This window comes from Cherax quadricarinatus, chromosome 9 (assembly GCF_038502225.1).
Source record: "Cherax quadricarinatus isolate ZL_2023a chromosome 9, ASM3850222v1, whole genome shotgun sequence".
Classification (NCBI taxonomy): domain Eukaryota; kingdom Metazoa; phylum Arthropoda; class Malacostraca; order Decapoda; family Parastacidae; genus Cherax; species Cherax quadricarinatus.
In genome coordinates, this window is record NC_091300.1 from 2208999 (window position 1) to 2234247 (window position 25249).

At 40.7% G+C, this 25249-nt stretch overlaps 2 protein-coding genes across 4 annotated transcripts in view; both read right to left on the reverse strand.

Annotated features, from left to right (window-relative positions):
* Nucleotides 1-19057, reverse strand: part of LOC128686169 (nuclear RNA export factor 1) — a 292531-nt gene extending 273474 nt beyond the window's left edge. The window contains exon 1 of the mRNA XM_070083164.1: nucleotides 18979-19057. The gene's annotated coding sequence lies outside the window, so the exon portion shown is untranslated. The remainder of the gene's footprint in view (nucleotides 1-18978) is intronic.
* G6P (Glucose-6-Phosphatase) overlaps nucleotides 13130-25249 on the reverse strand; it is a 43584-nt gene continuing 31464 nt past the window's right edge. For 2 of the 3 annotated variants that reach the window (XM_053772944.2, XM_053772946.2), the window contains 5 exons: nucleotides 24391-24597; nucleotides 23995-24149; nucleotides 21340-21591; nucleotides 20743-20861; nucleotides 13130-13848 (listed from right to left, as the gene is read on the reverse strand). In XM_053772944.2, the coding sequence (XP_053628919.1) occupies nucleotides 13723-13848; nucleotides 20743-20861; nucleotides 21340-21591; nucleotides 23995-24149; nucleotides 24391-24597 (859 nt within the window). In that variant the 3' untranslated portion in view covers nucleotides 13130-13722. The remainder of the gene's footprint in view (nucleotides 13849-20742; nucleotides 20862-21339; nucleotides 21592-23994; nucleotides 24150-24390; nucleotides 24598-25249) is intronic. The other variant, XM_053772947.2, reaches the window with a different exon arrangement.

Here is a 25249-nt window from a genome sequence, read left to right on the forward strand (position 1 = left end):
TATGGAGCAGTAAAGGTGTAATAACATAATGCGTTAGCTCTTTAATAAAATTAATTTTGTTAAATTAGACACATGTGCAACTCTTGGGTATCTTAAAGAGGAAACGTTTCGCCACACAGTGGCTTCATCAGTTCATACAAAGGATAAACTTGAAGAACAGGAGGAGAATGGGGTAATCAGTCCCTCAGCCTTGAGTCGATGTGGTCAGTCCATCAGTCTATTCAAGATTGATGGACTGACCACATCGACTCAAGGCTGAGGGACTGATTACCCCATTCTCCTCCTGTTCTTCAAGTTTATCCTTTGTATGGACTGATGAAGCCACTGTGTGGCGAAACGTTTCCTCAATAAAGATACCCAAGAGTTGCACATGTGTCTAATTTAACGTGTCGGTTCTTTGAACCATTCATCTACAAAATTAATTTTAACTATTTCACATTGATTACATTAATGTAATACAGTACATATTTGAATTATTACAGTATTACATTTATGAACAGTTCTAAACATGTAAGAGTCATATAGCACTGCATGTATTTGGAGCAGATTAAAAATCTAAGAGTCAACATTATGAACCCAGGATGAATCTTGCCATCGTAATTTTCAGTGATTTGTAATTTTTTTTTTTTTTGGTCAGTGTTGTGTCATAACCTCTTCAAGGGGGGCTCCTTGGCGTGGTGAAGAGGCTCTTGGTCTGAGGAATTAGACCCGTCGGTCTCCTTCCTCAGACCGAACCTAATTACCCCCAATCCCCCCTTTCCCTATCCCATCCTCCCCTTTTTCCTTTCATCCTCCTCATCCTCCCCACCCCTCCCTTTTGCCCTTCCTCTTTTTGGCCTTTGGGATTTTTTCCACAGGCGCGCTCGTTTCTAGGTAGGGGAAAGGGTACCAGGGTCCATCCCATTCTGTTGAGGTTCTTGGCGGTGGCGTAGTTTGCCGTGGAATCTGGATCGCCTGGGGATGTCCCGATCCCTCTCCGGTATCCCGGAGGGTGGCTTTGGGTGTCTTTCGGGCAACGAGTGTATCTCTGGAAGCCACCTTTCGGATTCCGGGGGTGGTGGCCGAAGGAGGTATGCTTTGTGGCGGATATCCGGCTGCCCTCTCTTGTCCACCGAGGTAGCTCGGCAGATGTGAGGTTGCTATCCTGGATTGCTGGTTTACTGGCATGAAGGGTAGGGTATGGAACGGGTTCCATGCTGCATCTGCGCTACTTACGGTGCTGAGGTCCTCTTTGGCACAGAGGGAGATTTCCGGCCCTTTCATTCCTCCTGAGAATTATTCCTCCCCGCTCCCCCCTTTTTTTATTTTTTTTATTTTTATTTTCTTTTCTTCTTTCTTTTTTTTTTCTTAAAAACAAAAAGCAAAGGAGTAACCTAACCATGGAGAACCCAATCCATGAACCTACTACCCCCGGGCCCCTTCTTGATACCGCACCCCATTCTGACCCTGCCTCGTTTTTTGACCACTATTCGGACACTCCTGATGCCCCTGTACCTCTTGCTGGTGCTGTTTCCTCACCCGCTTCAGGTACCAGGGTTTCGACTGACTCCTTCGATTTGTCTGACCTCCACTCTCCTTTTGACTATGCTTCCGGCCTCTCCCTCTACGGTACGGCAATTTTCGAATTGCCAGCCCGTTTCACGTCAGACCAACTCCAGTTCCACTCCTAAACTCCAACGACAATCTCCTGATGATGTTACTTCATTACCTTCCCATTCTACTCGGAAAAGGCCGACACATCATGCACTCCCTCTCCACGCTCAGTTTCGGACCACACAATGGACTAAATTCTTTACTTTAAGACCGACTTCTTCTTCTGCCTATCTTTCCGACCATAGTATTGGCAAAGCGCTCCTGCGCCATGTTGGTAGAGATATTTCGTCTCATGCTCTCAAGAGCGGTACGCGCATCGTCACTGTCCAGAATGCTACCCAAGCTCATGATCTTTCTCTCCTTTCGCATATCGATACTACTCCTATCACTATTGAAAAACATCTTTCTCTCAATTCTTGTAGTGGTACTGTCATTCTGCCCCATACCATAGTCCAACAGAATTTCCAGACATGTGGCAATGACATTCTTGAACAGCTGGAACTCCAGGATCTCCCAATCCTCAAAGTAAACACGTATGTCCTTCCTGCCCACGGGCGGAGACGATACCCTTGCAATGTGGCTCGATTAACTTTCGACAGCCATGAACTCCCATCCTCTGTTTATGTCGCGGGACATCGGTTACAAGTTCGAAAGGTGATCCCTACACCGCAACAGTATAGAAATTGCTGGCGTTTTGGTCACCCAGCGAAATATTACAGATCTACAGTATAGCCGAATGCCCAGTCTGTGGTGCCGACAACCATTCTAATACGTCTTGCAGTCAACCTCCATCCTGCGTTAATTGTCATTAGGCTCACCCTTCGTACTCTCGCCGTTGCCAGGTCTACTTAAATGAGCGTGAAATCCGTTGCCTCAAAGAGGCAGAAAGTCTCCCTTATGCTATTGCAGTTTCTCATCTCCACCTCCAAGGGAGACTACCCCGTGTTTCTTATTCTCGTGTTTCAAAACGTCCCCCCACTTCTAGGGTCCCATCTTCTGCAGCCTCCTCTGTTGTTACCCCTCCCATAGCCACTCCGGTATCTAATCCTTTTGCTGTCCTGGGCTCTGACGTCCCTACTACAACCCAGTCTGTTCTCACATCTTCGCGTCCTTCCTCACAAGCCCCGGTATCGACAAGACCTCGTACGACACCTTATACCAATTGCCCCTCTACTCAGAAGTCCAAAAAAATCCCCATTGCTCAAATCTTCTTTGCCCCCTCCTTCCCTTCTTCCACCTCCGCATTTTACCTTTCCAGTCTCTGTGCCTATTTCTTCCCCTCTCTCTGGCTCTACTACAAGTTTGGAGGTTCACCCTCCTCATACTATGCCTTCCACCCCCGTCCCCTCCCAAGTTTCTCCCTCTTCTGCCACCTCCCAGGTTTCTGCCTCTTCTGTCCCCTCCCACCCTTCTCCAGTCCCCTACACTCTTTCATCCCCCTCTACTTTGGTACAGTCCATTACTGTCCCAATCTTTACTCACCCTCCTCCTTCTACCTCCAATATTGTCTCCCATACATATTTGAATTCAGAAACACTTGAAGCCATTTCAGAATATATTGCAGAGACTAAACCTTCAATGGACACTGATCCACCTCCTTTTCCTTCTCTTCCTTCTCCATCTCCACAACTCCATTCTTCGCAACGCTCCGTTCCTTCGCTGCTTGAACGTCTTCCGATGCCACCGCACGTTGACTTTTCTAACCCCTCTAGTCCATAGGTGCCCTTCCTTATGGATTCCTGGTATTTTCTTCATTGCCAATCATGGCCTATTTACAGTGGAATATCCGCGGCCTCAGGGGTAATCAGGGTGAGCTTCAGATGTTGCTTTCCAGGTTTTCCCCTGTTCGTGGTTGCTTACAAGAACCAAAATTATACTCAGCTGTTTTCCAACCTATCTCAGGCTATAATTTATTGTATTCTTTGGATCCTTTCTCAGATGGGACCTTTAATGAAAGTGCCCTTCTTCTACGCAATGATATTCCATACTGTCAACTATTTGTCCATACCTCGCTGCATTACACTGCCGCCTGTATCCAGGAGGTTTTGTGTGCGAGGGGCTTGGACTTCCAGCAGGCATGCGTGAGCGTGTTTGATAGGAGTGAATGGAGACAAATGGTTTTTAATACTTGACGTGCTGTTGGAATGTGAGCAAAGTAACATTTATGAAGGGATTCAGGGAAACCGGCAGGCCGGACTTGGGTCCTGGAGATGGGAAGTACAGTGCCTGCACTCTGAAGGAGGGGTGTTAATGTTGCAGTTTAAAAACTGTAGTGTAAAGCACCCTTCTGGCAAGACAGTGATGGAGTGAATGATGGTGAAAGTTTTTCTTTTTCGGGCCACCCTACCTTGGTGGGAATCGGCCGGTGTGATAATAAAAAAAAAAAAAAATATGTTCTTTATGTCTCTCTCCTTCTCGAGCATTTTCTATCCCAGATTTTGCCTTTCTTGTTTCATCCTTACCACCACCACTTCTGTTACTTGGCAATTTTAATGCCCACCATTTCCTCTGGGGGGGTCTCATTGTGACTCGCATGGCATCCAGTTGGAGGCTTTTCTCGCCTCTCACCCCCTCCATGTTTTAAATACGGGTACTCCCACCCATTTTGATCCTCGTACTCATACTCTCTCTCGCATCAATCTATCGGTCTGCTCTTCCTCCACTGCACTAGACTTCACCTGGTCTGTTCTACCGGACTTACATGACAGCGATCATTTTCCAATCATTCTTACTTCTTCATATTCACCACCTTTCCGTAGCCCTCGCTGGCAATTTGATCAGGCAAATTGGGACCTTTACTCGTAACTCACCGCTTTTAATGAGGTTCCTTCTTCATCCTCCATTGATGAGCTCCTACACCTCTTCTCGACGTCAGTTTTCAACGCAGCTTCTCATTCTATACCCCAAACCTCAGGCAGGCATTCTCAGAAGTGCGTGCCTTGGTGGTCTCCTGCTTGTGCTCGTGCAGTATGTTTGAAACGTGCTGCATGGGGCAGGTACCGGTACAATAGAACCAATGAGAGACTTCTTGATTTTAAGCAGACGCGTGCGGTCGCTCGCCGTATCTGTGACGCTAAACGCACTTGCTGGCTAGATTATGTTTCCACCATCACCTCTGCTTCCTCTATGAGTGCAGTCTGGAAAAAAAGTGAGGAAATTGAGTGGTAAATACTCTCCTGACCCGGCTCCTGTTCTACGGGTCGCCGGTGTTGATGTAGCAAACCCTCTTGACATTGCCATTGAAATTGGCACTCATCTGGTCCGTATTTCCCGGGGGCTCCATCTATGCTCCTCGTTTCTTTCCTCTCAGTCTAAGTCTACCAGAGAGTTAGTACCCTTGGACTTTTCTTCTCCCAGAGAAGAGCAGTATAATGTGCCTTTTACACTTCAGGAACTGGAGGCAACACTCTCAGCTTGCCGATCATCGGCAGCTGGGCCTGGCATTCATATTCGGATGTTACAACATTTACATCAGTCAGCCTTTGTAGTCCTCTTACACCTCTTCAATCTTATTTGCTCACAAGGAGTTCTTCCCCAGCTGTGGAAATCCGCCAATGTTCTCCCTTTCCACAAGCCAGGTACTACGGGACATGATGCCTCCCACTATCGTCCCATTGCTCTTACTAGTGCAGTTTGCAAAGTGATGGAACGTCTGGTAAATCGACGTTTAATGTGGTATTTAGAGACACACAACAGTCCCTCCACTAGTCAATATGGCTTTCGTAAGGGCCGATCTACCATAGACCCCTTACTACGCTTGGATACATACGTTCGTAATGCCTTTGCGAATAACCACTCAGTTATTGCAATATTTTTTGACCTTGAGAAGGCATATGACACAACTTGGAGGTATAATATTTTGGCCCAAGCCCACTCCTTAGGCCTCCGAGGCAATCTACCATCCTTCCTCAAGAGCTTTTTAACTGACACACATTTCCGTGTTCGAGTCAATAATGTGCTCTCCCCGGACTTCGTCCAAGCTTAAGGTGTCCCTCAAGGATGTGTTCTGAGCACAACACTTTTTCTCCTTGCTATAAATGATTCGGCCTCTGTTCTTCCATCCAATATTTGGTCATCACTCTATGTTGATGACTTCGCTATTGCTTGTGCAGGCACTGACTGTTGCCTCATTACAGTTTCTCTCCAGCATGCAGTCGACCGTGTTTCCAATTGGGCCACCATGCATGGGTTTAAATTTTCCAGTACGAAAACTCGCCAAATTACTTTCACTAGACGCTCTGTAATCTCCGATCATCCTTTGTACCTCTATGGCTCCCGTATCCCTGAACGTGATAGTCAGGTTTCTAGGCCTTCTCTTTGACAGTAGGTTATATTGGAAACCTCACATTACCTCTCTGAAGGCAACTTGTCACAGCCGGCTGAACCTTCTTAAAACCCTTGCTCATCTTTCATGGGGAGCTGATCGTCAAACTCTGCTTCGCCTACATTCAGCCCTCATTTTATCGAAACTCGATTATGGTGACCAGATCTATTCAGCGGCCTCTCCTGCTACTCTCTCTAGCCTTAACCCCATCCATCACCAAGGATTACGTTTATGCCATGGTGCTTTTCACTCTTCCCCTGTTGAGAGCCTCTATGCAGAAGCGAATGTTCCATCCTTGTCTGAACGCCGTGATGCCCATTGCCTTCGCCACTATGTACGCTCTCACGATCTCAGAAATCCTTCCATCAATAGAATGGTCACCGATATTAGGAGACATTCTTTATTTGTTCGCCACCCCTGTTTGCTCCGTCCCTTCTCTCTTCGCCTACATTTGCTCTTGTCTTCCCTCCAGTTACCACCTTTATATGTTCATGTAGCATCTCACTTTTCCCTACCCCCCTGGGAAGTTCCAGCTGTTCGGGTCTGTTCTTTCTCACTCCCTTGCTCGAAAGCCCAACTTCCTACGGTGGCTTCCCGCTCTTTTTTTCTTGACCACTTCCACTCTCATTCTCATGCCATCGCAGTGTACACAGATGGCTCTAAGTCTTCTGACGGCGTCAGATTCGCAGCAGTGTTTCCGGACAGCGTCATGCGAGGGCATTTACTATCTTCGGCTAGCATTTTTACTGCTGAATTGTATGCCATTCTTGCAGCACTTATTCGTATCGCATCTATGCCTGTGTCATCATTTGTGGTAGTCTCAGACTCCCTTAGTGCTTTACAGGCTATACAGAAATTTGATGCACCTCACCCCTTAGTCCTCCTTATCCAACTTTGGCTACGCCGCATCTTTACCAAGCATAAAGATATTGTTTTTTGTTGGGTCCCTGGTCATGTTGACGTACAGGGCAATGAACAGGCAGACACTGCTGCGCGGTCAGCAGTACACGACCTACCAGTTTCATATAGAGGTATTCCATTTACGGACTATTTTGCTGCAACATCTTCCCACCTTCACACCCGTTGGCAACAACGTTGGTCTACTATGCTCGGAAACAAACTTCAATCTATTAAACCGAGTATAGGTTACTGGCCGTCTTCTTATCACCAGTGTCGAGGTTGGGAGACTACTTTCTCCCGTCTTCGCATTGGCCATACTCGTCTTACTCATGGATATCTCATGGAGAGGCGCCCTGCCCCTCTCTCTCAGAATTGCCAAGCTCCATTATCAGTCAGCCACATTCTGTTGGACTGCCCACTTTATCAACGAGCACGCAGAATTTACCTCCATCGTCGTCTTCGCTCCGCTGCTCTCTCTTTACCTTCCCTTCTCGCTGATGGACCCACCTTTCATCCAGACTCTCTCATTGACTTTTTGACAACAACTGACTGACTTCACAAATTCTGATACCTTCAGCCCTTTCTACTTCAATCTCTTGTTACCCTCTACCCCCGTACTATCCCCTGCCCCGCTGTTTTCTGTAACCTACTGATCATCCCTCCTCCCTTCTGCCATCCAATACCATCGCTTCCTTCCCTACCCTGCAGCGCTGTATAGCCCTTGTGGCTTAGCGCTTCTTTTTGATTATAATAATAATTCACACCCGTTGGCAACAACGTTGGTCAACTCTGCTCGGTAACAAACTTCATTCTATTAAACCGAGCATAGGTTACTGGCTGTCTTCTTGTCATCAGTGCCGAGGTTGGGAGACTACTCTCTCCCGCCTTTGCATTGGCCACACTCGTCTTACTCACGGGTATCTCATGGAGAGGCACCCTGTTCCTCTCTGTGAGCAGTGTCAAGTTCCAGTATCGATTAGCCACATTCTATTAGACTGCCCTCTCTATCAACGAGCACGCAGAATTTACCTCCAACGTCGTCTCCGCTCTACTACTCTCTCTTTACCTTCCCTTCTTGCATCATGATGGACCTTCCTTTAATCCTGACTCTCTCATTGACTTCTTGACAACGACTGATTTACTCCACAAACTCTGATGATGATGCCTTTTGCACTCCCCTCAGCCCTTTCTACCTCAATCTCTTGCTGCCCTCTACCCTTTCACCATCCACTGCCCCGCTGTTCTCCGTAACCTATTACTCACCCATCTCCCTTTTGCCACCTGATAACCCTCTCTTCCTTCCTACCCTGTGGCGCTGTATAGCCCTTGTGGTTTAGCGCTTCTTTTTTATTATAATAATAATGTATCATGATAAAATGAAGTACTATCTACTGCTGATGTTACATAAGAGCCGGGCATAGTTTTGTCTTCCTGACCTGAGTGCTGTGTCCCCTCTATAGTGGAACTTTAATTTGGTATTCACACTTTGTAGTGTGTATATAGTTAACACGCTTATGTATACACACTCATCTGAGTTTTCTTTGATTTTATCTTAATAGTTATTGTTCTTATTGCTTTTCCTTTCATATCCATGGGGAAGTGGAATAAAAATCTTTTCTCCATAGGCCATGCGTGTTGTAACAGTCAACTAAAATGCAGGAAGCAATGGGGTAGTAACCCCCTTTTCCTGTATAGCTTACTAAAAATAAAAATAAAATCGCCGAAGTGGGATGTTTGAATGTGCATGGATATTGTGCGAATGATAAGAAAGAGATGACTGTGGATGTTATGAATGTGAAGAAGCTGGATGCCTTGGCTTTAAGTGAAACAAAGCTGAAGGGGGTAGGAGAGTTTCAGTGGGGAGAAATAAATGGGATTGGGTCAGGGGTTTCTAATGGAGTTAGAGCTAAGGAAGGAGTAGCAATAATGTTGAAGGATAAGTTATGGCAGGAAAAGAGAGAATATAAATGTATAAATTCAAGGATTATGTGGAGTAAAATAAGGGTTGGATGTGAAAAGTGGGTTATAGTAAGTGTTTATGCACCTGGAGAACAGAGAAGTGTAGAGAGGAGAGAGAGATTTTGGGTAATGTTGAGTCAGTGCATGGGGAGTTTTGAACCAAGTGAGAGAGTATTTGTGGCTGGGGATCTCAATGCTAAAGTGGGTGAAAATGTGGTGGAGGGAGTAGTAAGTAAATTTGGGGTGACAGGGGTAAATGAAAATGGGGAGCCTTTAATTGAACTATGTGTAGAAAGAGGTTTAGTATTAAGTAATACATATTTTATGAAAAAAGAGGATAAATAAGTATACAAGGTATGATATAGCATGTATTGAAAGCAGATTATGTATTGGTGGATAAAAGGTTGATGGGTAGGCTTCAGGATGTACATGTTTATAGAGGGGGCAACGGATTTATCAGATCATTATTTAGTTGTAGCTACAGTTAGAGTAAGAGGTAGATGGGACAAAGTATTATAATCAAAAAGAAGCACTAAACCACAAGGGCTATACAGTGCTGCAGATGGGACAAAAGGAAAATGGCAGCAAGTAAGAGAGACATGAAAGTTTATAAACTAAGGGAGGAGGAAGTTAGGGTGAGATACAAGCAACTATTGGCAGAAAGGTGGGCTAGTGCAAGTATGAGTAGTGGGGAGGTTGAAGAGGGATGGGATAGTTTTAAAATTCATTCTTACATGCTAATGAAAATCCTTTCAATCCATTCATTATTAACCCCTTGAAGGTCCAGACCCCCAAACTGAAACGTGTCCAAGAATTAAAAAAAAAAAAAAAAAAAAATTGAGAAATGGTAGATAATCTTTCTGAAGGTAATAAAACAAAAAGTGCAAAATTTGATGGAAAATTGATGAAGTTACACTTTCACAAATTTTGGTGATTTTGCTCACTTTGAGTCCTATTTTAGGTCAATTACATTGTTCCAGTTGACCAAATTATTAGCTGTTTCACTAGTATGCCTTCCATTTTATTGACTAAGCACAAGAAGCTACCCAATTAACTATTTCAAATACCCAATAAAGTGATCAGAAATTGGTAATTTGGTCAATTTCACACAAATTTCAAAATATTCCAATTTCATAATAGGGTCCAGAATAAACAATGCAGACATTCCTGGCACTAAAATAACATTTCCTCTGTTTATTAGTTATGTTCCCAGACTTTACACATGAATTCCATTTTAATTTTTTATTCACAAAGAAATTTTATTCACACCAAAAAACATAATATTTACTGTTATGCAATATTGTAATTATTGCATAAAGAACAGGGTGTTTGTGAACACATATTAGACCCACCAGTTGTATTGGATGTGTGATGTAATTTGTTTACTCTTGAACATAGGCAAAAATCAAACATTTCCGCTATTTTGAGCTCAGTTTCACACTATTTTCAGCCCTAAAACCAAGCAAAATCATCTCTGTTCCTATAACATATCATCCATTCTATCAAATGAGATCAAGAAACCAAGAATACAACCATGAAAACCATGCAAAAATACACCGCAAAGTCGCTATTTTACACCAAAAACAGTCCATTTTTTCTCTTTATGCACTGCGTACTGCAGGATTTTTTTTTTATATATAGTGCACACTTCCTACACAGACCTATTCTCTCATATGTAGACCCAAATTTACCGCTGACAGCTAATCTGAGAGAGCTGAGCACATGTCGTCATACTACGGGACCGACAGTGGCTCAAAGCCTCCTTATCTTCTATGGACAATGTACGGTGTTTGCGATTTACACAACGAGAAGCATTTCTTTTATTTGTTGGAACCATGGCTGGGGCTAAAATGAACAGTTATAACAATAAATGCAGAAAAATTGGAACGACTTGTGCAGCAAGTAGCACCACCAAATAGTAGCAGCAGGTTGGTGTGGTGGCCCCAGAAATTTGAAATTGTGCTAGCTGAAATTAGTGATGGAACCGGATTAGTTATTGCCAGATTAGTGATGGCTGACCTGTATGTATATAAATACGCGAGAGATTTTGGGAGATGTTCAGTGAGTATTTAGGGAGTTTTGAACCATGTGAGAAAGATTGTGGTGGGGGGCCTAAATGCTAAAGTGGGAGAAACTGGTGTAGAGGGCATTGTAGGTAAATTTGGGGTGCAAGGGGTAAATAATAATTTAACTATATATAGAAAGATTTGGTGATATGTATTTCAAGAAAGAGGATACATAAGTACGTGAGATATGATATAGGGCTTGATGATAGCAGTTTGTTAGGCTATGTATTGGTGGATATTATTGTAATCAAGGGGGAGCACTAAACCCGTAGGATTATACAGCGCCGGTGGGGGAGATGTGGAAAGTATTCAGGCTTAATTCAGGGAACTGGAGCACAGATCCAATTCCCTAGATCAAGAGCCCCTCACCAATGTCAAGGAACCTTCCTCGAGGGGTTAATGCTGGATAAAAGGTTGATGGATAGACTTCTGGATGTACATGTTTTTAGAGGGGAAACAGATATATCATATCTTTAATTGTGACTACAGTAAGAGTAAGAAATAGGGTACAAGGAGAATGTTGTCAATAAGCAAGAGTGACGTGAAATTTTATAAATTAAAAATGGAGGCATTTAGTGTAAAATATAAGCAACTGTTGGGAGAAAGATCGCTGTATAGCCCTTGTGGCTTAGCGCTTCTTTTTGATTATAATAATAATGGGAGAAAGATGGTTTAGAGAGGATAGGTAATGAAGAGGTATGGGGTTAATTTAAGAATGATAGTGTGTAGCAGAAGTTTGTGAATATAGGATGGGTGCAGGAGGGGAAGAGGAGTGATTGGCGGAATGGCAAGGTAGTACAATACATGTATCGGTGTGAAATGCAGTTAAATAAAATTTAAATTTTAAAATTTATAAACCCATGCTGTTTAAAACCATACTATGCAAGGTATTACTGTACACTAGGAGAACTTTAGGAGTGTCAGAGGTCCCCAGTTTTTCAACACCCTCGCTTCATGCAAAAGGGAAATTACCAGCAAACCACTGCTGTCTTAAAGAGAGAACTGGAAGAGTTTATGAAATCAATGCCTGGCTAGCTGGGCTGTGGTTCATAAACTGGACTGTGCACACGAGCAAGCCTTGATCCTCCAGGCAGCCTGGTCTGGATTATTATAATTATAATCGTGGGGGAGCACTAAACCCATAGGATTATACAGTGCATGTGGGGGGGAGGGAGATGGAAGGTATTCAGGTTCAATTCAGGAAACTGGAGCACAGATCCAATTTCCTAGATCATGAGCCCCTCACCAGCATCAAGTAACCTCCCTTGAGAGAAGCCTGGTCTGGAACTAGGCTGTAGGGGCGTTTACCCCCGGAAACGTCCTTTAGGAGTTTCCATTACCTGCACATACACTGGCCAAGAATATTTATCTGCATTTATGAATTAAGTAATTTTGGAGTAATTATTAAAGGTCACAATTCCCAGATACATTTATTTGCCGTCTTTTATAATGCAAAATGTACTGGTTCCTGAACTGCTCTCAACCCAATGTTTACACATTAGCTAAGTAATGAGTCGATGTTTGATTAGCATTCTCCATATTCCATCCAGGTGTCAGTGGAATATGAAGAGATATGAAAAATAACTTTCTGTAAATACCCTTAGTCAATGTTAAATTGCCTCAGTGGGAGATGGCCAGTGTGTTAAATATACATATAAATATATTTAAGACTTCACATCAGAAGTGTAATATACAGGGCCCCTTTCTAAAGAGTGAAATGTATTTGGGTATTTGAAGAAAAAATTACAATTTTTCCATATCATTCAAAACAGTATTTACAGTATATTTAGTAGGGATGGGATAACACCAAATTTTTTACTGATACCAATACCAATATTATGAAACCTTACCAATACCCATCAATATCACTACTCTGTTTTATGCTGACAAAGATACAGTACCATCAAAATTAGCTGATACCCACCAATATTTTGGTGCACCCTACTATTTAGTTACAAATGATGCAATTATCAAGAATGTGGCATAATTTAAAATAAAATGCCACATACAAGAATAATAATTATTATTATTATCACACTGGCCGATTCCCACCAAGGCAGGGTGGCCCGAAAAAGAAAAAACTTTCACCATCATTCACTCCATCACTGTCTTGCCAGTGATGGAGTGAATCAAATTATAAAGGTCATGTTTAACTAAGAACATTTTGGCCTCTTAATCTTGTATACAAGACTCCAAGTAACAGTAAACAAGCATCTTACTACAGTAGATCATCAATTAAATGGTACAGTCAATGTTTTTTCATCTAGTATGCTTCTGACTACATTTCAGACCCCCAAACATACACGTACAAACGCACTTACATAAATACACTTACATAATTGGTCGCATTTGGAGGTGATCGTTAAGCGGGGGTCCACTGTACATCAGTTATCTGGCTTCCTACATTATCCAGTAGTATTGTTGAATTTTGCAACTGAACAGATAATCCAAAAATTAATGTGAAAAACAAAAATAGTGTACCCATGAAGGAGCTTGGTAAGCAATATTATATTTTACAAAAAATATACTGTACATGATTATTACTATTAGTATAATCAAAAAGAAGCGCTAAGCCATATACTGTACATGAAATCCCCTCAAGGAAGGTTCCTTGATGTTGGTGAGGGGCTCTTGATTTAGGGAATTGGATCTGTGCTCCAGTTCCCCGAATTAAGCCTGAATGCCTTCCACATCCCCCCCCCAGGCGCTGTATAATCCTCCGGGTTTAGCGCTTCCCCCTTGATTATAATAATAATAATGTACATGAAATGTATGAAATTTGAAAATGTCTACCATGTATTGTCTCAAAATGCAGGATTGTTGATATTCCATTTTATGAGAATTAAAACTCATGAGAGAGTATAAACTCACTTGATTCCTTTAGTTACCATAATAAACAGTGAGAAGAAAGTGTGGCAGCAGAGCAATGATGATAAACGGAAGAGCAATATTGAGACCAAAAGATAATGCCAGGAACAGCACCATATCATCCGTTGGTAAATTTGCCTGTCCGAAAAAAAATTATACGTTACATCATTAAATGCCTCGAGGTGGAGATGTGCAGTATAATCGTCTCTCTAATGCACGACTATTACGTGACACTGGCTGTATTACTGTACATAATTTTTAATGATAGTACACGGTAAATAATCAGAGCAAAACCATAACCCTCATCCTCACAGTGTTAGTTTTATTTCTATATATCTGAAATACTGTACCATTTGCTTAGAGTTTAGCAGTTTTTGCAAATACAGTGGACCCTCGAATTTAGTAGTGCCTTTTCTGTATGCAAAACTATCTTTATTATCTATAAAATGTATGTTTTGTTAATATTTCCCTTAGGAAATACAGTGGACCCCCGCCTTACGATCAGTTTCCAATGCGACCAATTATGTAAGTGCTTTTGTACGTGTATTTTTTGGGGTCTGAAACGGACTAATCTAATTCACAATATTCCTTATAGGAACAAATTCGTTCGGTAACGGCACTTGAACATACTTCTGGAATGAAATTATATCGTAAGGCGGGGGTCCACTGTACTGTAAATCCAATTAAACCATTCCTGACACCCAAAAATATTAACAAACAATACATTTTATAGATAATAAAAATAGTTTTGCATACAGAAAAGGCACTACTAAATTCGAGGGTCCACTGTATATATGTTAGTACATAACTGATTGGATAATCAATTATTTCCCAATTTTTTTTCTTTACATATTGTATGCACACACACATTTATATGCCCATGGGGAAGAGGAAAAGAATTCTTCCTCTGTAAGCCATGTGTGTCGTAAGAGATAACTAAAATGCTGGGAGCAAGGAGTTGGTAACCCATTCTCCTGCATACATTACTAAAGTTATGAAGAGAAACTTTTTTCTTCTTGGGCCACCCTGCCTCTGTGGGATATGGCTGGTTTGTTGAAAGAAGATATATACATATATATATTTTTTTCAACGTGTTGGCTGTCTCCCACTGAGGCAAGGTGACCCAAAAAAGACCATTCAAACATAATCACCGTCTTTGCAGTGGCACTCAGATACAACAGTTTACATGTCACTCCAAACAGGACCCAAGTCCAGCTAACCGGTTTCCCTGAATCCCTTCACAAAATATTACCTTGCTCACACTCCAACAACTCATCAGGTCCCAAAAACCATTAGTTTCCATTCACTCCTATCTAACGTGCCTGCTGCATGTCCAAGCCCCTTGTTATTATGCTTATTGCCATCTACATACCTTGTTCACTGAGTTTAGTCATTTCTAAATTGGCATTTAAAGTAAGAGGCTTACAACCCCTCTTTTCATCACAACTACCCTTAGATGCCATTGTAAACAAGAGAGAGAACAAGAGACACTGTGAATGTAAACAAACGGGTGGTGGGTGATCAGAAGAACGCAGTTTATATGCGATCATTTCGCATAATGCATGCTTTTGTGAAGCTTCTTCCCCATAATACAAATACCTTACATTGTGTACAACTTGTCTTCACGTTGGTCCAGTCGAATAAATAACAGCAACACTCCCATTCTCGTGCAACACACCATTTTTACAGTGAATGACACTATGAGTGAAGATATACAGTGGACCCCCGCATAACAATATTATTTCAATCCAGAAGTCTGTTTGGGTGCTGTTATAGACCGAATTTGTTCCCATAAGAGATATTGTGAATTAGATTAGTCTGTTTCAGACCCCCAAAAATACACCTACAAAAGAACTTACAAAAATACACTTACATAATTGGTTGAGTTGGGAGCTGATCGTTATGCGGGGGTCCACTGTATAAAAAATATTTCTCTGCAGTTACCCCCAGTAATACTATACACGGCTTCTCTGGTATAGGACTAGAGAAAACGGAATTCTTGCTGTCACTCCTACAAGCTGCCTGGTAACCACATCTCATATTTGTGGCAATTTGTTCTACTATGGTTGTATGTATTATGTTTATATGATATGTAGCATATTTCTAATGTAATTTTGAAAAAATATAGATGAATTAATGAAAATGTCTATAATAACATAAGACATTTTAAGTGCAATTATTATTATTGTGTCTTCAACACTAGTGACACTTACTGATTTTAATGTGTACCTGAATGCAAGCACAGTGTGTAAGCTTATTTAGGTACAGGTACACATACGTACAATTATCAATAACTTTAAAACACTTGAGATTTTGGAAAGTTTCCAGATATAACTGATAGACACAGAGCTCATGGAGGATGTAAACAAGCAGAGTGGTGTGTGGACGTCATAACAAATCAGGGAGCCGTATAAATTAATTTTTGGTTGTAATTTGAAATGTCTGTATTAGCGAATCACTGTAAAGCAGGGCCCTCTTACATTCAGAATTGTTCCATGCTTGGTCAGTCACTCCACACTTCTAGAAGCCACTGTGAGCAGCACGAGTATGATAAGATATGGTGCTGGGCCCTTTCCCTAAAAAAGTGAGTCTTGCCCACCACTGTGGCCACCCAGGATTTCACAAGCCATACTCATCCGTAGTGAGCACTTCACAAATTATTGCACAAATATCAGGGCAGTTTCAGCACAAATAATTTTTATTTTTTATTTTAACAAGTCGGCCGTCTCCCACCGAAGCAGGGTGACCCAAAAAGAAAATACTTTCATCATCATTCAACTCTTTCACCACACTCACACATTATCACTGCTTTTGCAGAGGTGCTCAGAATACAACAGTTTAGAAGCATATACGTATAAAGATACACAACATATCCCTCCAAACTGCCAATATCCCAAACCCCTCCTTTAACCCTTTGAGGGTCGACAGGCCCTCTCCGAAACTCGTTCTCAGGGTCGGCCAAATTTAAAAAAAAAAAAATTATTTTCTCTTATGAAAAGATAGAGAATCTTTTCCCGATCATAAAGACACCATAAGTTTGAAATTTGATAGAAAACTTACGGAATTATGCTCTCGCAAAGTTAGCGGTCTCGGAGATGTTTACGCATCGGCGATTTTGCCCACTTTGAGCCCCATTTTCGGCCAATTTCACTGTACTAGTCGACAAAAAACATGAATATTTCGCTAGAACTCCATTTTTTCTATCGAATGGGTGCAAGAAACCACCCATTTATAAGTTCAACTATCCAGTACAGTGGTCAGAATTTAGCAATTTTGCCAATTTCACACAAATTTCAAAAGATGCCAATTTCCGAATAGGGTCCAGAATAAACAAGATAGACATTCCTGGCACTAAAATGACATTTCCTCTAGTCATTAGTCATGTCTCAAGGCCCCTCTTATATTCTTTTGCTTTCCACTTTGAATTTTTATTTTCACAAAAAATATAAGATTTACTGTTATGCAGACTACTGCATTAGTGTAAAAAATGGTATAAATATTATTGGTGCACTTGTAAAAGAATATTAGACTCACCAGTTGACGTGTATTGCACGATTGGCACGATTTGTTTACTTTTGAAGTTTGGTAAAAATCGAACATTTCTGCTACTTTGAGCTCAATTTCAAGGCACCTTTCATTGTAAAACCAGTCAAAATCATCTCAATTTCTGTAATATGTCTTCCATTCTATAAAATGAGACCAAGAAAACTAGAATACAACAATAAATACCATACGAAAATACACTGCAAAGTCGCTGATTTATTCAAAAAAAATGGTCAAAGTTATTTTTTTCTCATTATGCACTGTGTGCTGCAGGATTTTTTTTAGACTGTGCACACTGACCACATAGACCCATTCTTTCATATGAAGGCTTACCAGCTTTCTCCCACTAGATTTGAGGCCGCTAGAATTTATGAGTACTAGTACGTCAAAAACCCCTACTCGTAAGACGTACTAGTACGACGAAAACCCTCAAAGGGTTAAAGTGCAGGCATTGTACTTCCCATTTCCAGGACTCAAGTCCATCTATATGAAAATAACAGGTTTCCCTGAATCCCTTCACTAAATACTACCCTGCTCACACTCCAACAGATCGTCAGGTCCCAAGTATCATTCGTCTCCATTCACTCCTATCTAACACGCTCATGCACGCTTGCTGGAAGTCCAAGCCCCTCGCCCACAAAACCTCCTTTACCCCCTCTTTCCAACCCTTTCGAGGACGACCCCTACCCCTCTTTCCTTCCCCTATAGATTTATATGCTTTCCATGTCATTCTACTTTGATCCATTCTCTCTAAATGACCAAACCACCTCAACAACCCCTCTTCTGCCCTCTGACTCATGCTTTTATTAACTCCACACCTTCTCCTAATTTCCACACTCCGAATTTTCTGCATAATATTTACACCACACATTGCCCTTAGACAGGACATCTCCACTGCCTCCAACCGTCTCCTCGCTGCTGCATTTACCACCCAAGCTTCACATTCATATAAGAGTGTTGGTACTACTATACTTTCATACATTCCCTTCTTTGCCTCCATAGATAACGTTTTTTGACTCCACATATACCTCAATGCACCACTCACCTCTTTTTCCCTCATCAATTCTATGATTAACCTCATCCTTCATAAATCCATCCGCCGACACGTCAACTCCCAAGTATCTGAAAACATTCACTTCTTCCATACTCCTCCTCCCCAATTTGATATCCAATTTTTCTTTATCTAAATCATTTGATACCCTCATCACCTTACTCTTTTCTATGTTCACTTTCAACTTTCTACCTTTACACACACTCAAACTCATCCACTAACCTTTGCAATTTTTGTTTAGAATCTCCCATAAGCACAGTATCATCAGCAAAAAGTAACTCTGTCAATTCCCATTTTGAATTTGATTCCCCATAATTTAATCCCACCCCTCTCCCGAACACCCTAGCATTTACTTCTTTTACAAATTCCCCACCTATAAAATATATTAAACAACCATGGTGACATTACACATCCCTGTCTAAGACCTACTTTTACCGGGAAGTATTCTCCCTCTCTTCTACACACCCTAACCTGAGCCTCACTATCCTCATAAAAGCTCTTTACAGGATTTAGTAACTTACCACCTATTCCATAAACTTGCAACATCTGCCACATTGCTCCTCTATCCACTCTATCATATGCCTTTTCTAAATCCATAAATGCAATAAAAACTTCCCTACCTTTATCTAAATACTGTTCACATATGTGCTTCAATGTAAACACTTGATCTACACATCCCCTACCCACTCTGAAGCCTCCTTGCTCATCCGCAATTCTACATTCTGTCTTACCTCTAATTCTTTCAATTATAACTCTACCGTATACTTTTCCTGGTATACTCAGTAAACTTATTCCTCTATAATTTTTACAATCTCTTTTGTCCCCTTTCCCTTTATATAAAGGGACTATACATGCTCTCTGCCAATCCCTAGGTACCTTCCCCTCTTTCATACATTTATTAAAGAAAAGTACCAACCACTCCAACACTATATCCCCCCCTGCTTTTAACATTTCTGTCATGATCCCATCAGTTCCAGCTGCTTTACCCCCTTTCATTCTATGTAATGCCTCACGTACCTCCACCACACTTACATTCTGCTCTTCTTCACTCCTAAAAGATGGTATACCTCTCTGGCCAATGCATGAAATTACCGCCTCCCTTTCTTCGTTGACATTTAAAAGTTCCTCAAAATATTCCCGCCATCTACCCAATACCTCCCTCTCCCCATCTACAAACTCCCCTGCTCTGTTTTTAACTAACAAATCCATTCGTTCCCTAGGCTTTCTTAACTTGTTCAACTTCAAAATTTTTTCTTATTTTTATTAAAATTTCTAGACAGTGCCTCTCCCATTATCATCTGCTCCCCTTTCGCACTCTCTCACCACTCTCTTCACCTTTCTTTCTTTATACTCTGCTCTTTTTATAATACTTCTGCTTTGTAAAAACCTCTCATAAACTACCTTTTTCTCTTTTATCACACCCTTTACTTCATCATTCCACCAATCACTCCTATTTCCTCCTGCATCCACCCTCCTATAACCATAAACTTCTGCCCCACATTCTAATACTGCATTTTTAAAACTATTCCAACCCTCTTGAATCCCACCTTTCTGCTAATAGTTGCTTATATCTCACCCGAACTTCCTCCTCCCTTAGTTTATACTTTCACCTCTCTCTTACTTGTTGTTGCCATTTTCCTCTTGTCCCATCTACCTCTTACTCTAACTGTAGCTACAACTAGATAATGATCCGATATATCAGTTGCCCCTCTATAAACGTGTACATCCTGAAGCCTACCCATCAACCTTTTATCCACCAATACATAATCTAACAAACTATTTTCATTACATGCTATATCATACCTTGTATATTTATTTATCCTCTTTTTCATAAAATATGTATTACTTATTACAAAACCTCTTTCTACACATAGCTCAATTAAAGGCTCCCCATTTTCATTTACCCCTGACACCCCAAATTTACCTACTACTCCCTCCACAACATTTTTACCCACTTTAGCATTGAAATCCCCAACCACAAGTACTCTCACACTTGGTTCAAAACTCCCCACGCATTCACTCAACATTTCCCAAAGTCTCTCTCTCTCCTCCACTTCTCTCTTCTCCAGGTGCATATACACTTACTATAACCCACTTTTCACATCTTTTATTTTACTCCACAAAATCCTTGAATTAATACATTTATACTCCCTCTTTTCCTGCCATAGCTTATTCTTCAACATTATTGCTACTCCTCCTTTAGCTCTAACTCTATTTGAAACCTCTGACCTAATCCCATTTATTTCTCTCTACTGAAACTATATTTAAGTAGAGTTGCTAAATTCACACTTTTTTAGGGTCACATTCATCAAGAGTACACTCATCAACTATGGTAAGATACCAGAGTATCATTTTTTATATTAAACTAATTCCTACTAATCATGCCATTACATAACCTCAATCCATGCATAAATTTGAATGCTGTACTAAAATTATACCTGAATCATTGCTGCCATTTTTCCAATTAAAATTCCTCCTTTTATAGTAAGGATTGTGCGAATAAAATTTCTTGGAGCATTCAAGACAACATATCGTTGATCTGATGAGAGTCCAAGACCTGTATCAATAAAAGTATGTTAATAATGCAGTTCATCATTATATGATACTGTTTTAAGAAGCAAAACAAAAATGAAGATAAAATAACTTACACAGAAAAATAATTCTATTAAATTACAACAGATTTAAAAAAAATTATTTCCCTCAGTTACTAGTAGGGAGGCTTCACAATAGTCTCAAGAAAAATAGCTGTTGTGTCTCAGTAAAAATTGGCTCTTGAAAAATTAAAATTTTAAGAAAACTCTATTTTCAAGGAATACCTCAATTACACTATTTTTTTTTTAAACCATTACCTTAACCAATTTTAACTGACACATATCATTCCTTTTAGTCCACTGCAACATATTTGTTTGAGAAACTGGTATTGTATGTGTGCTAGTTTTTATAAAAATAAGGTGTAGAGATAAATACTTGCGGGTGGATAATAATTCTTTTAGATCAATGTATCACAAACCAAAACTTAAATTCTAAACACTCACCTAGTCCTAGCGCTGATCCTGTGAATCTCATCACCAAATAGAATACCTGTGTATCAACTTTTACATATTCTGAGTGTGCACAGTGCTTAAGAGCCAATGGTAATGACCACAAAGGATCTAGTCCTTGTGAAAGAAGCAGTGAATAAGTAGATACAGCTGTACCAATGAGGGAACATGCCACTACTACTGCCCATACTTTACTCAGTTTTACCAACCACTTAGTGCTCCAAGCCATATGACCAACCATCAACCCTAGTAAGAAAAAATAAATATATGTCAATAAGAACACTGCACTTGTTACCAAAAATCCTACCAATGTACTACACCGTAACTTTGCATACTGTAACTTATTACAATGGCCCTGTAAATACAGTACTTAGCCAAAGAATGTTACGGCCTAGTTTGCGTAAGGCTAAAAGTAATGTCACCATTTCTATTCTATGTTACATTATACATGTTCAGGTCTTGAAGGAAAAATTATCATTTTCTTTTTCTTCTCAACACGTTGGCCGTCTCCCACAGAGACAGGGTGACCCACAAAAGAAACTTTCACCATCATTCACACATAATCAGTCTTTGCAGAGACATCCATTATTATTATAATCAAAAAGAAGCGCTAAGCCACAAGGACTATACAGCGCAGAGACATCCAGATACAACAGTTTAGATGTCACTCCAAACTGCCAATATCCCAAACCCCTCCTTTAAAGAGCAGGCATTGTACTTCCCATTTCCAGGACTCAACTCCAGCTAACTGGTTTCCCTGAATCCCCTCACAAAATATTACCCTGCTCACACTCCAATAGCTTATCAGGTCCCAAAAACCATTCGTCTCCATTCATTCCTATCTAACACGCTCACACACACTTGCTGGAAATCCAAGCCCTTCGCCCTCCAACCTTTTCAAGGACAACCCCTACCCTGCCTTCCTTCCCCTACAGATTTATAAGCTCTCCAAGTCATTCTACTTTGTTCCATTTTCTCTAAATGACCAAACCACCTCAACAACCCCTCTTCAGCCCTCTGACTAATAATTTTAGTAACTTCACACCTCCTCCTAATTTCCACATTATGAATTCTCTTATTCCCCTTATAATTTTCACAATCTGTTTTGTCCCCCTTCCCTTTATATAAAGGAACTATACACACACACTGCCAATCCCTAGGTACCTTCCCCTCTTTCATACATTTATTGAACAAAGTACCAACCACTCCAAAACTATATCCCCCCATGCCTTTAACATTTCTGTCAAGATACCATCAGTTCTGCTGCTCTTTTCATTCTGCCTAATGCCTCACACACCTCCCCCACACTCACATCCTGCTCTTCTTCAATCCTAGAGATGTTTCAGTAGCTATCTCATGTCTATATAATAATATTTGTAGGGTGTGTAAAGGTAGAAAGTTGAAAGTGAACATAGAAAAGAGTAAGGTGATGAGGGTATCAAATGATTTAGATAAAGAAAAATTGGATATCACATTGGAGAGAGGGAGTATGGAAGAAGTGAATGTTTTCAGATAACTGGGAGTTGACGTGTCAGCGGATGGGTTTATGAAAGACCAGGTTAACCAAAGAACTGATGAAGGAAAAAAGGTGAGTGGTGCGCCAAGATATACGTGGAGACAAAAAATGTTATCTATGGAGGCAAAGAAGGGAATGTATGAAAGTATAGTGGTACCAACACTCTTATATGGGTGTGAAGCTCGGGTTGTAAATGCTGCAGCGAGGAGACGGTTGGAGACAGTGGAGATGTCCTGTCTAAGGGCAATGTGTGGTGTAAATATTATGCAGAAAATTCGGAGTGTGGAGTTAATAAAAGTATTCGTCAGAGGGCTGAAGAGGGGTCATTGAGGTGGTTTGGTCATTTAGAAAGAATGGATCAAAGTAGAATGACATGGAGAGCTTATAAATCTGTAGGGAAAGGAAGGCAGGGTAGGGGTCATCCTCGAAAAGGTTGGAGGGGGTAAAGGAGGTTTTGTGGGCGAGGGGCTTGGACTTCCAGCAAGCGTGCGTGAGCGTGTTAGATAGGAGTGAATGGAGACGAATGGTATTTGGGACCTGACAAGCTGTTGGAGTGTAAGCAGGGTAATATTTAGTGAAGGGATTCAGGGAAACTGGTTATTTTTATATAGCCGGACTTAAGTCCTGGAAATGGGAAGTACAATGCCTGCACTTTAAAAGAGGGGTTTGGGATATTGGTAGTTTGGAGGGATATGTTGTGTATCTTTATATGTATATGCTTCTAAACTGTTGTATTCTGAGCACCTCTGCAAAAACAGTGATTATGTGTGAGTGAGGTGAAAGTGTTGAATGATGATGAAAGTATTTTCTTTTTGGGGATTTTCTTTTTTTTTGGGTCACCCTGCCTCGGTGGGAGACGGCCGACTTGTTAAAAAAAAAAATTATATTTTTTTTACAGTGGCCATTTCCCACCATGCATGGTGACCCAAAGATGGAAGCACATTTACCATCATTCACTTAACAGCTGTCTCACTAGAAGTGTGGAATGTCACAAATATTTACTGTAGTCAAAAAATGCTTATTAGCAACAGAAAATTGCCAAAAACAGAGCTCTTGGTTACAACTACTTTGGAATTAATGCTCAACTATACTTTAAATTTAAAATTTGCACTCAAATTTTAAATTAACCTTACCAATAATAACTCCTAAGATGTTCTGATGGATAAAATGGGCTTGGATATACAGACGGGAGATAAAAATAACTCCAATCCATAACAGAAACCCTGTGTACACAACAGCTGATAAAATGCTTTTCTGGCACAGGCTGAAAAATAATTGCAGCCAATTTCTAATGGGAATACAAAAGTTTGCATTATTTGTTTGACAATTTTTAAAAATATCTTATTATTAACTGTGCATTATAAAAATTTTGCTTGTGTTCATTTATAGAAATTAAACTACTCATTAATTACAAATGTTATCTATTTCTGGTTTACACAAACTGCTAGGGGTTGCAAATGTTCTTAAATTTTACTAATATCTTATTCATAATGTTTCCATAATAAAAGTACGTACAGTATAATACTAACCTCAGTTTTGTAGATTTCTGAATAAAGAGTTTACTTATGCCTTTGGTAGCCACATAAAAAAGAGCAACATTCAACATGAGGTGGCCTGAGGGTGTACCAGGCCCTGACTCACAGGTGTTTGTAAACTGTCGCAGCTCAGGCCGTGTTTCATCATTGTAAAGGGAAGTTTCTCCAATCCACCAGTAGGGACGGTCTCCTTTGAACATCCTATTTATTACAGAAGAAAGACTTTTACTATACATATATGCAAATCAATGTCTTATACTTTGTACACCCTATATTCTCTGCAAACTGTCCACACCACACACTGATCTCAAACATGACGTCCCACTACTTCCACCATTATATGCATCAACCATAGTACCCACTACAGTGCATAATGAAGTTCATACTTATATGGTTAACTTTTAGTTTATGAATGAAGCTTCTGATTGCTCTAAGCACTGTAATGCATTTCGGATTATAGTTCTTTGATCACTTCTTACATTCTCTGAAGAGGAAACACTGAAAATTCCATACATAATCAAGAGTACTGTATTTTTTTTTTTTTTCAGCAAGTTGGCCATCTCCCACTGAGACAAGGTGACCCAAAAAGAAAGAAAATCCCCAAAAAGAAAATACTTTCATAATCATTCAACACTTTCACCTCACTCATACATAATCACTGTCTTTGCAGAGGTGCTCAGATATGACAGTTTAGAAGTCCCTCCAAACTGTCAATATCCTAGACCCCTCCTTTAAAGTGCTGGCATTGCACTTCCCATTTCCAGGACTCAAGTCTGGCTAAATCTATAATAACTGGTTTCCCTGAATTTCTTCACTAAATATTACCCTGCTTACACTCCAACAGCTCGTCAAG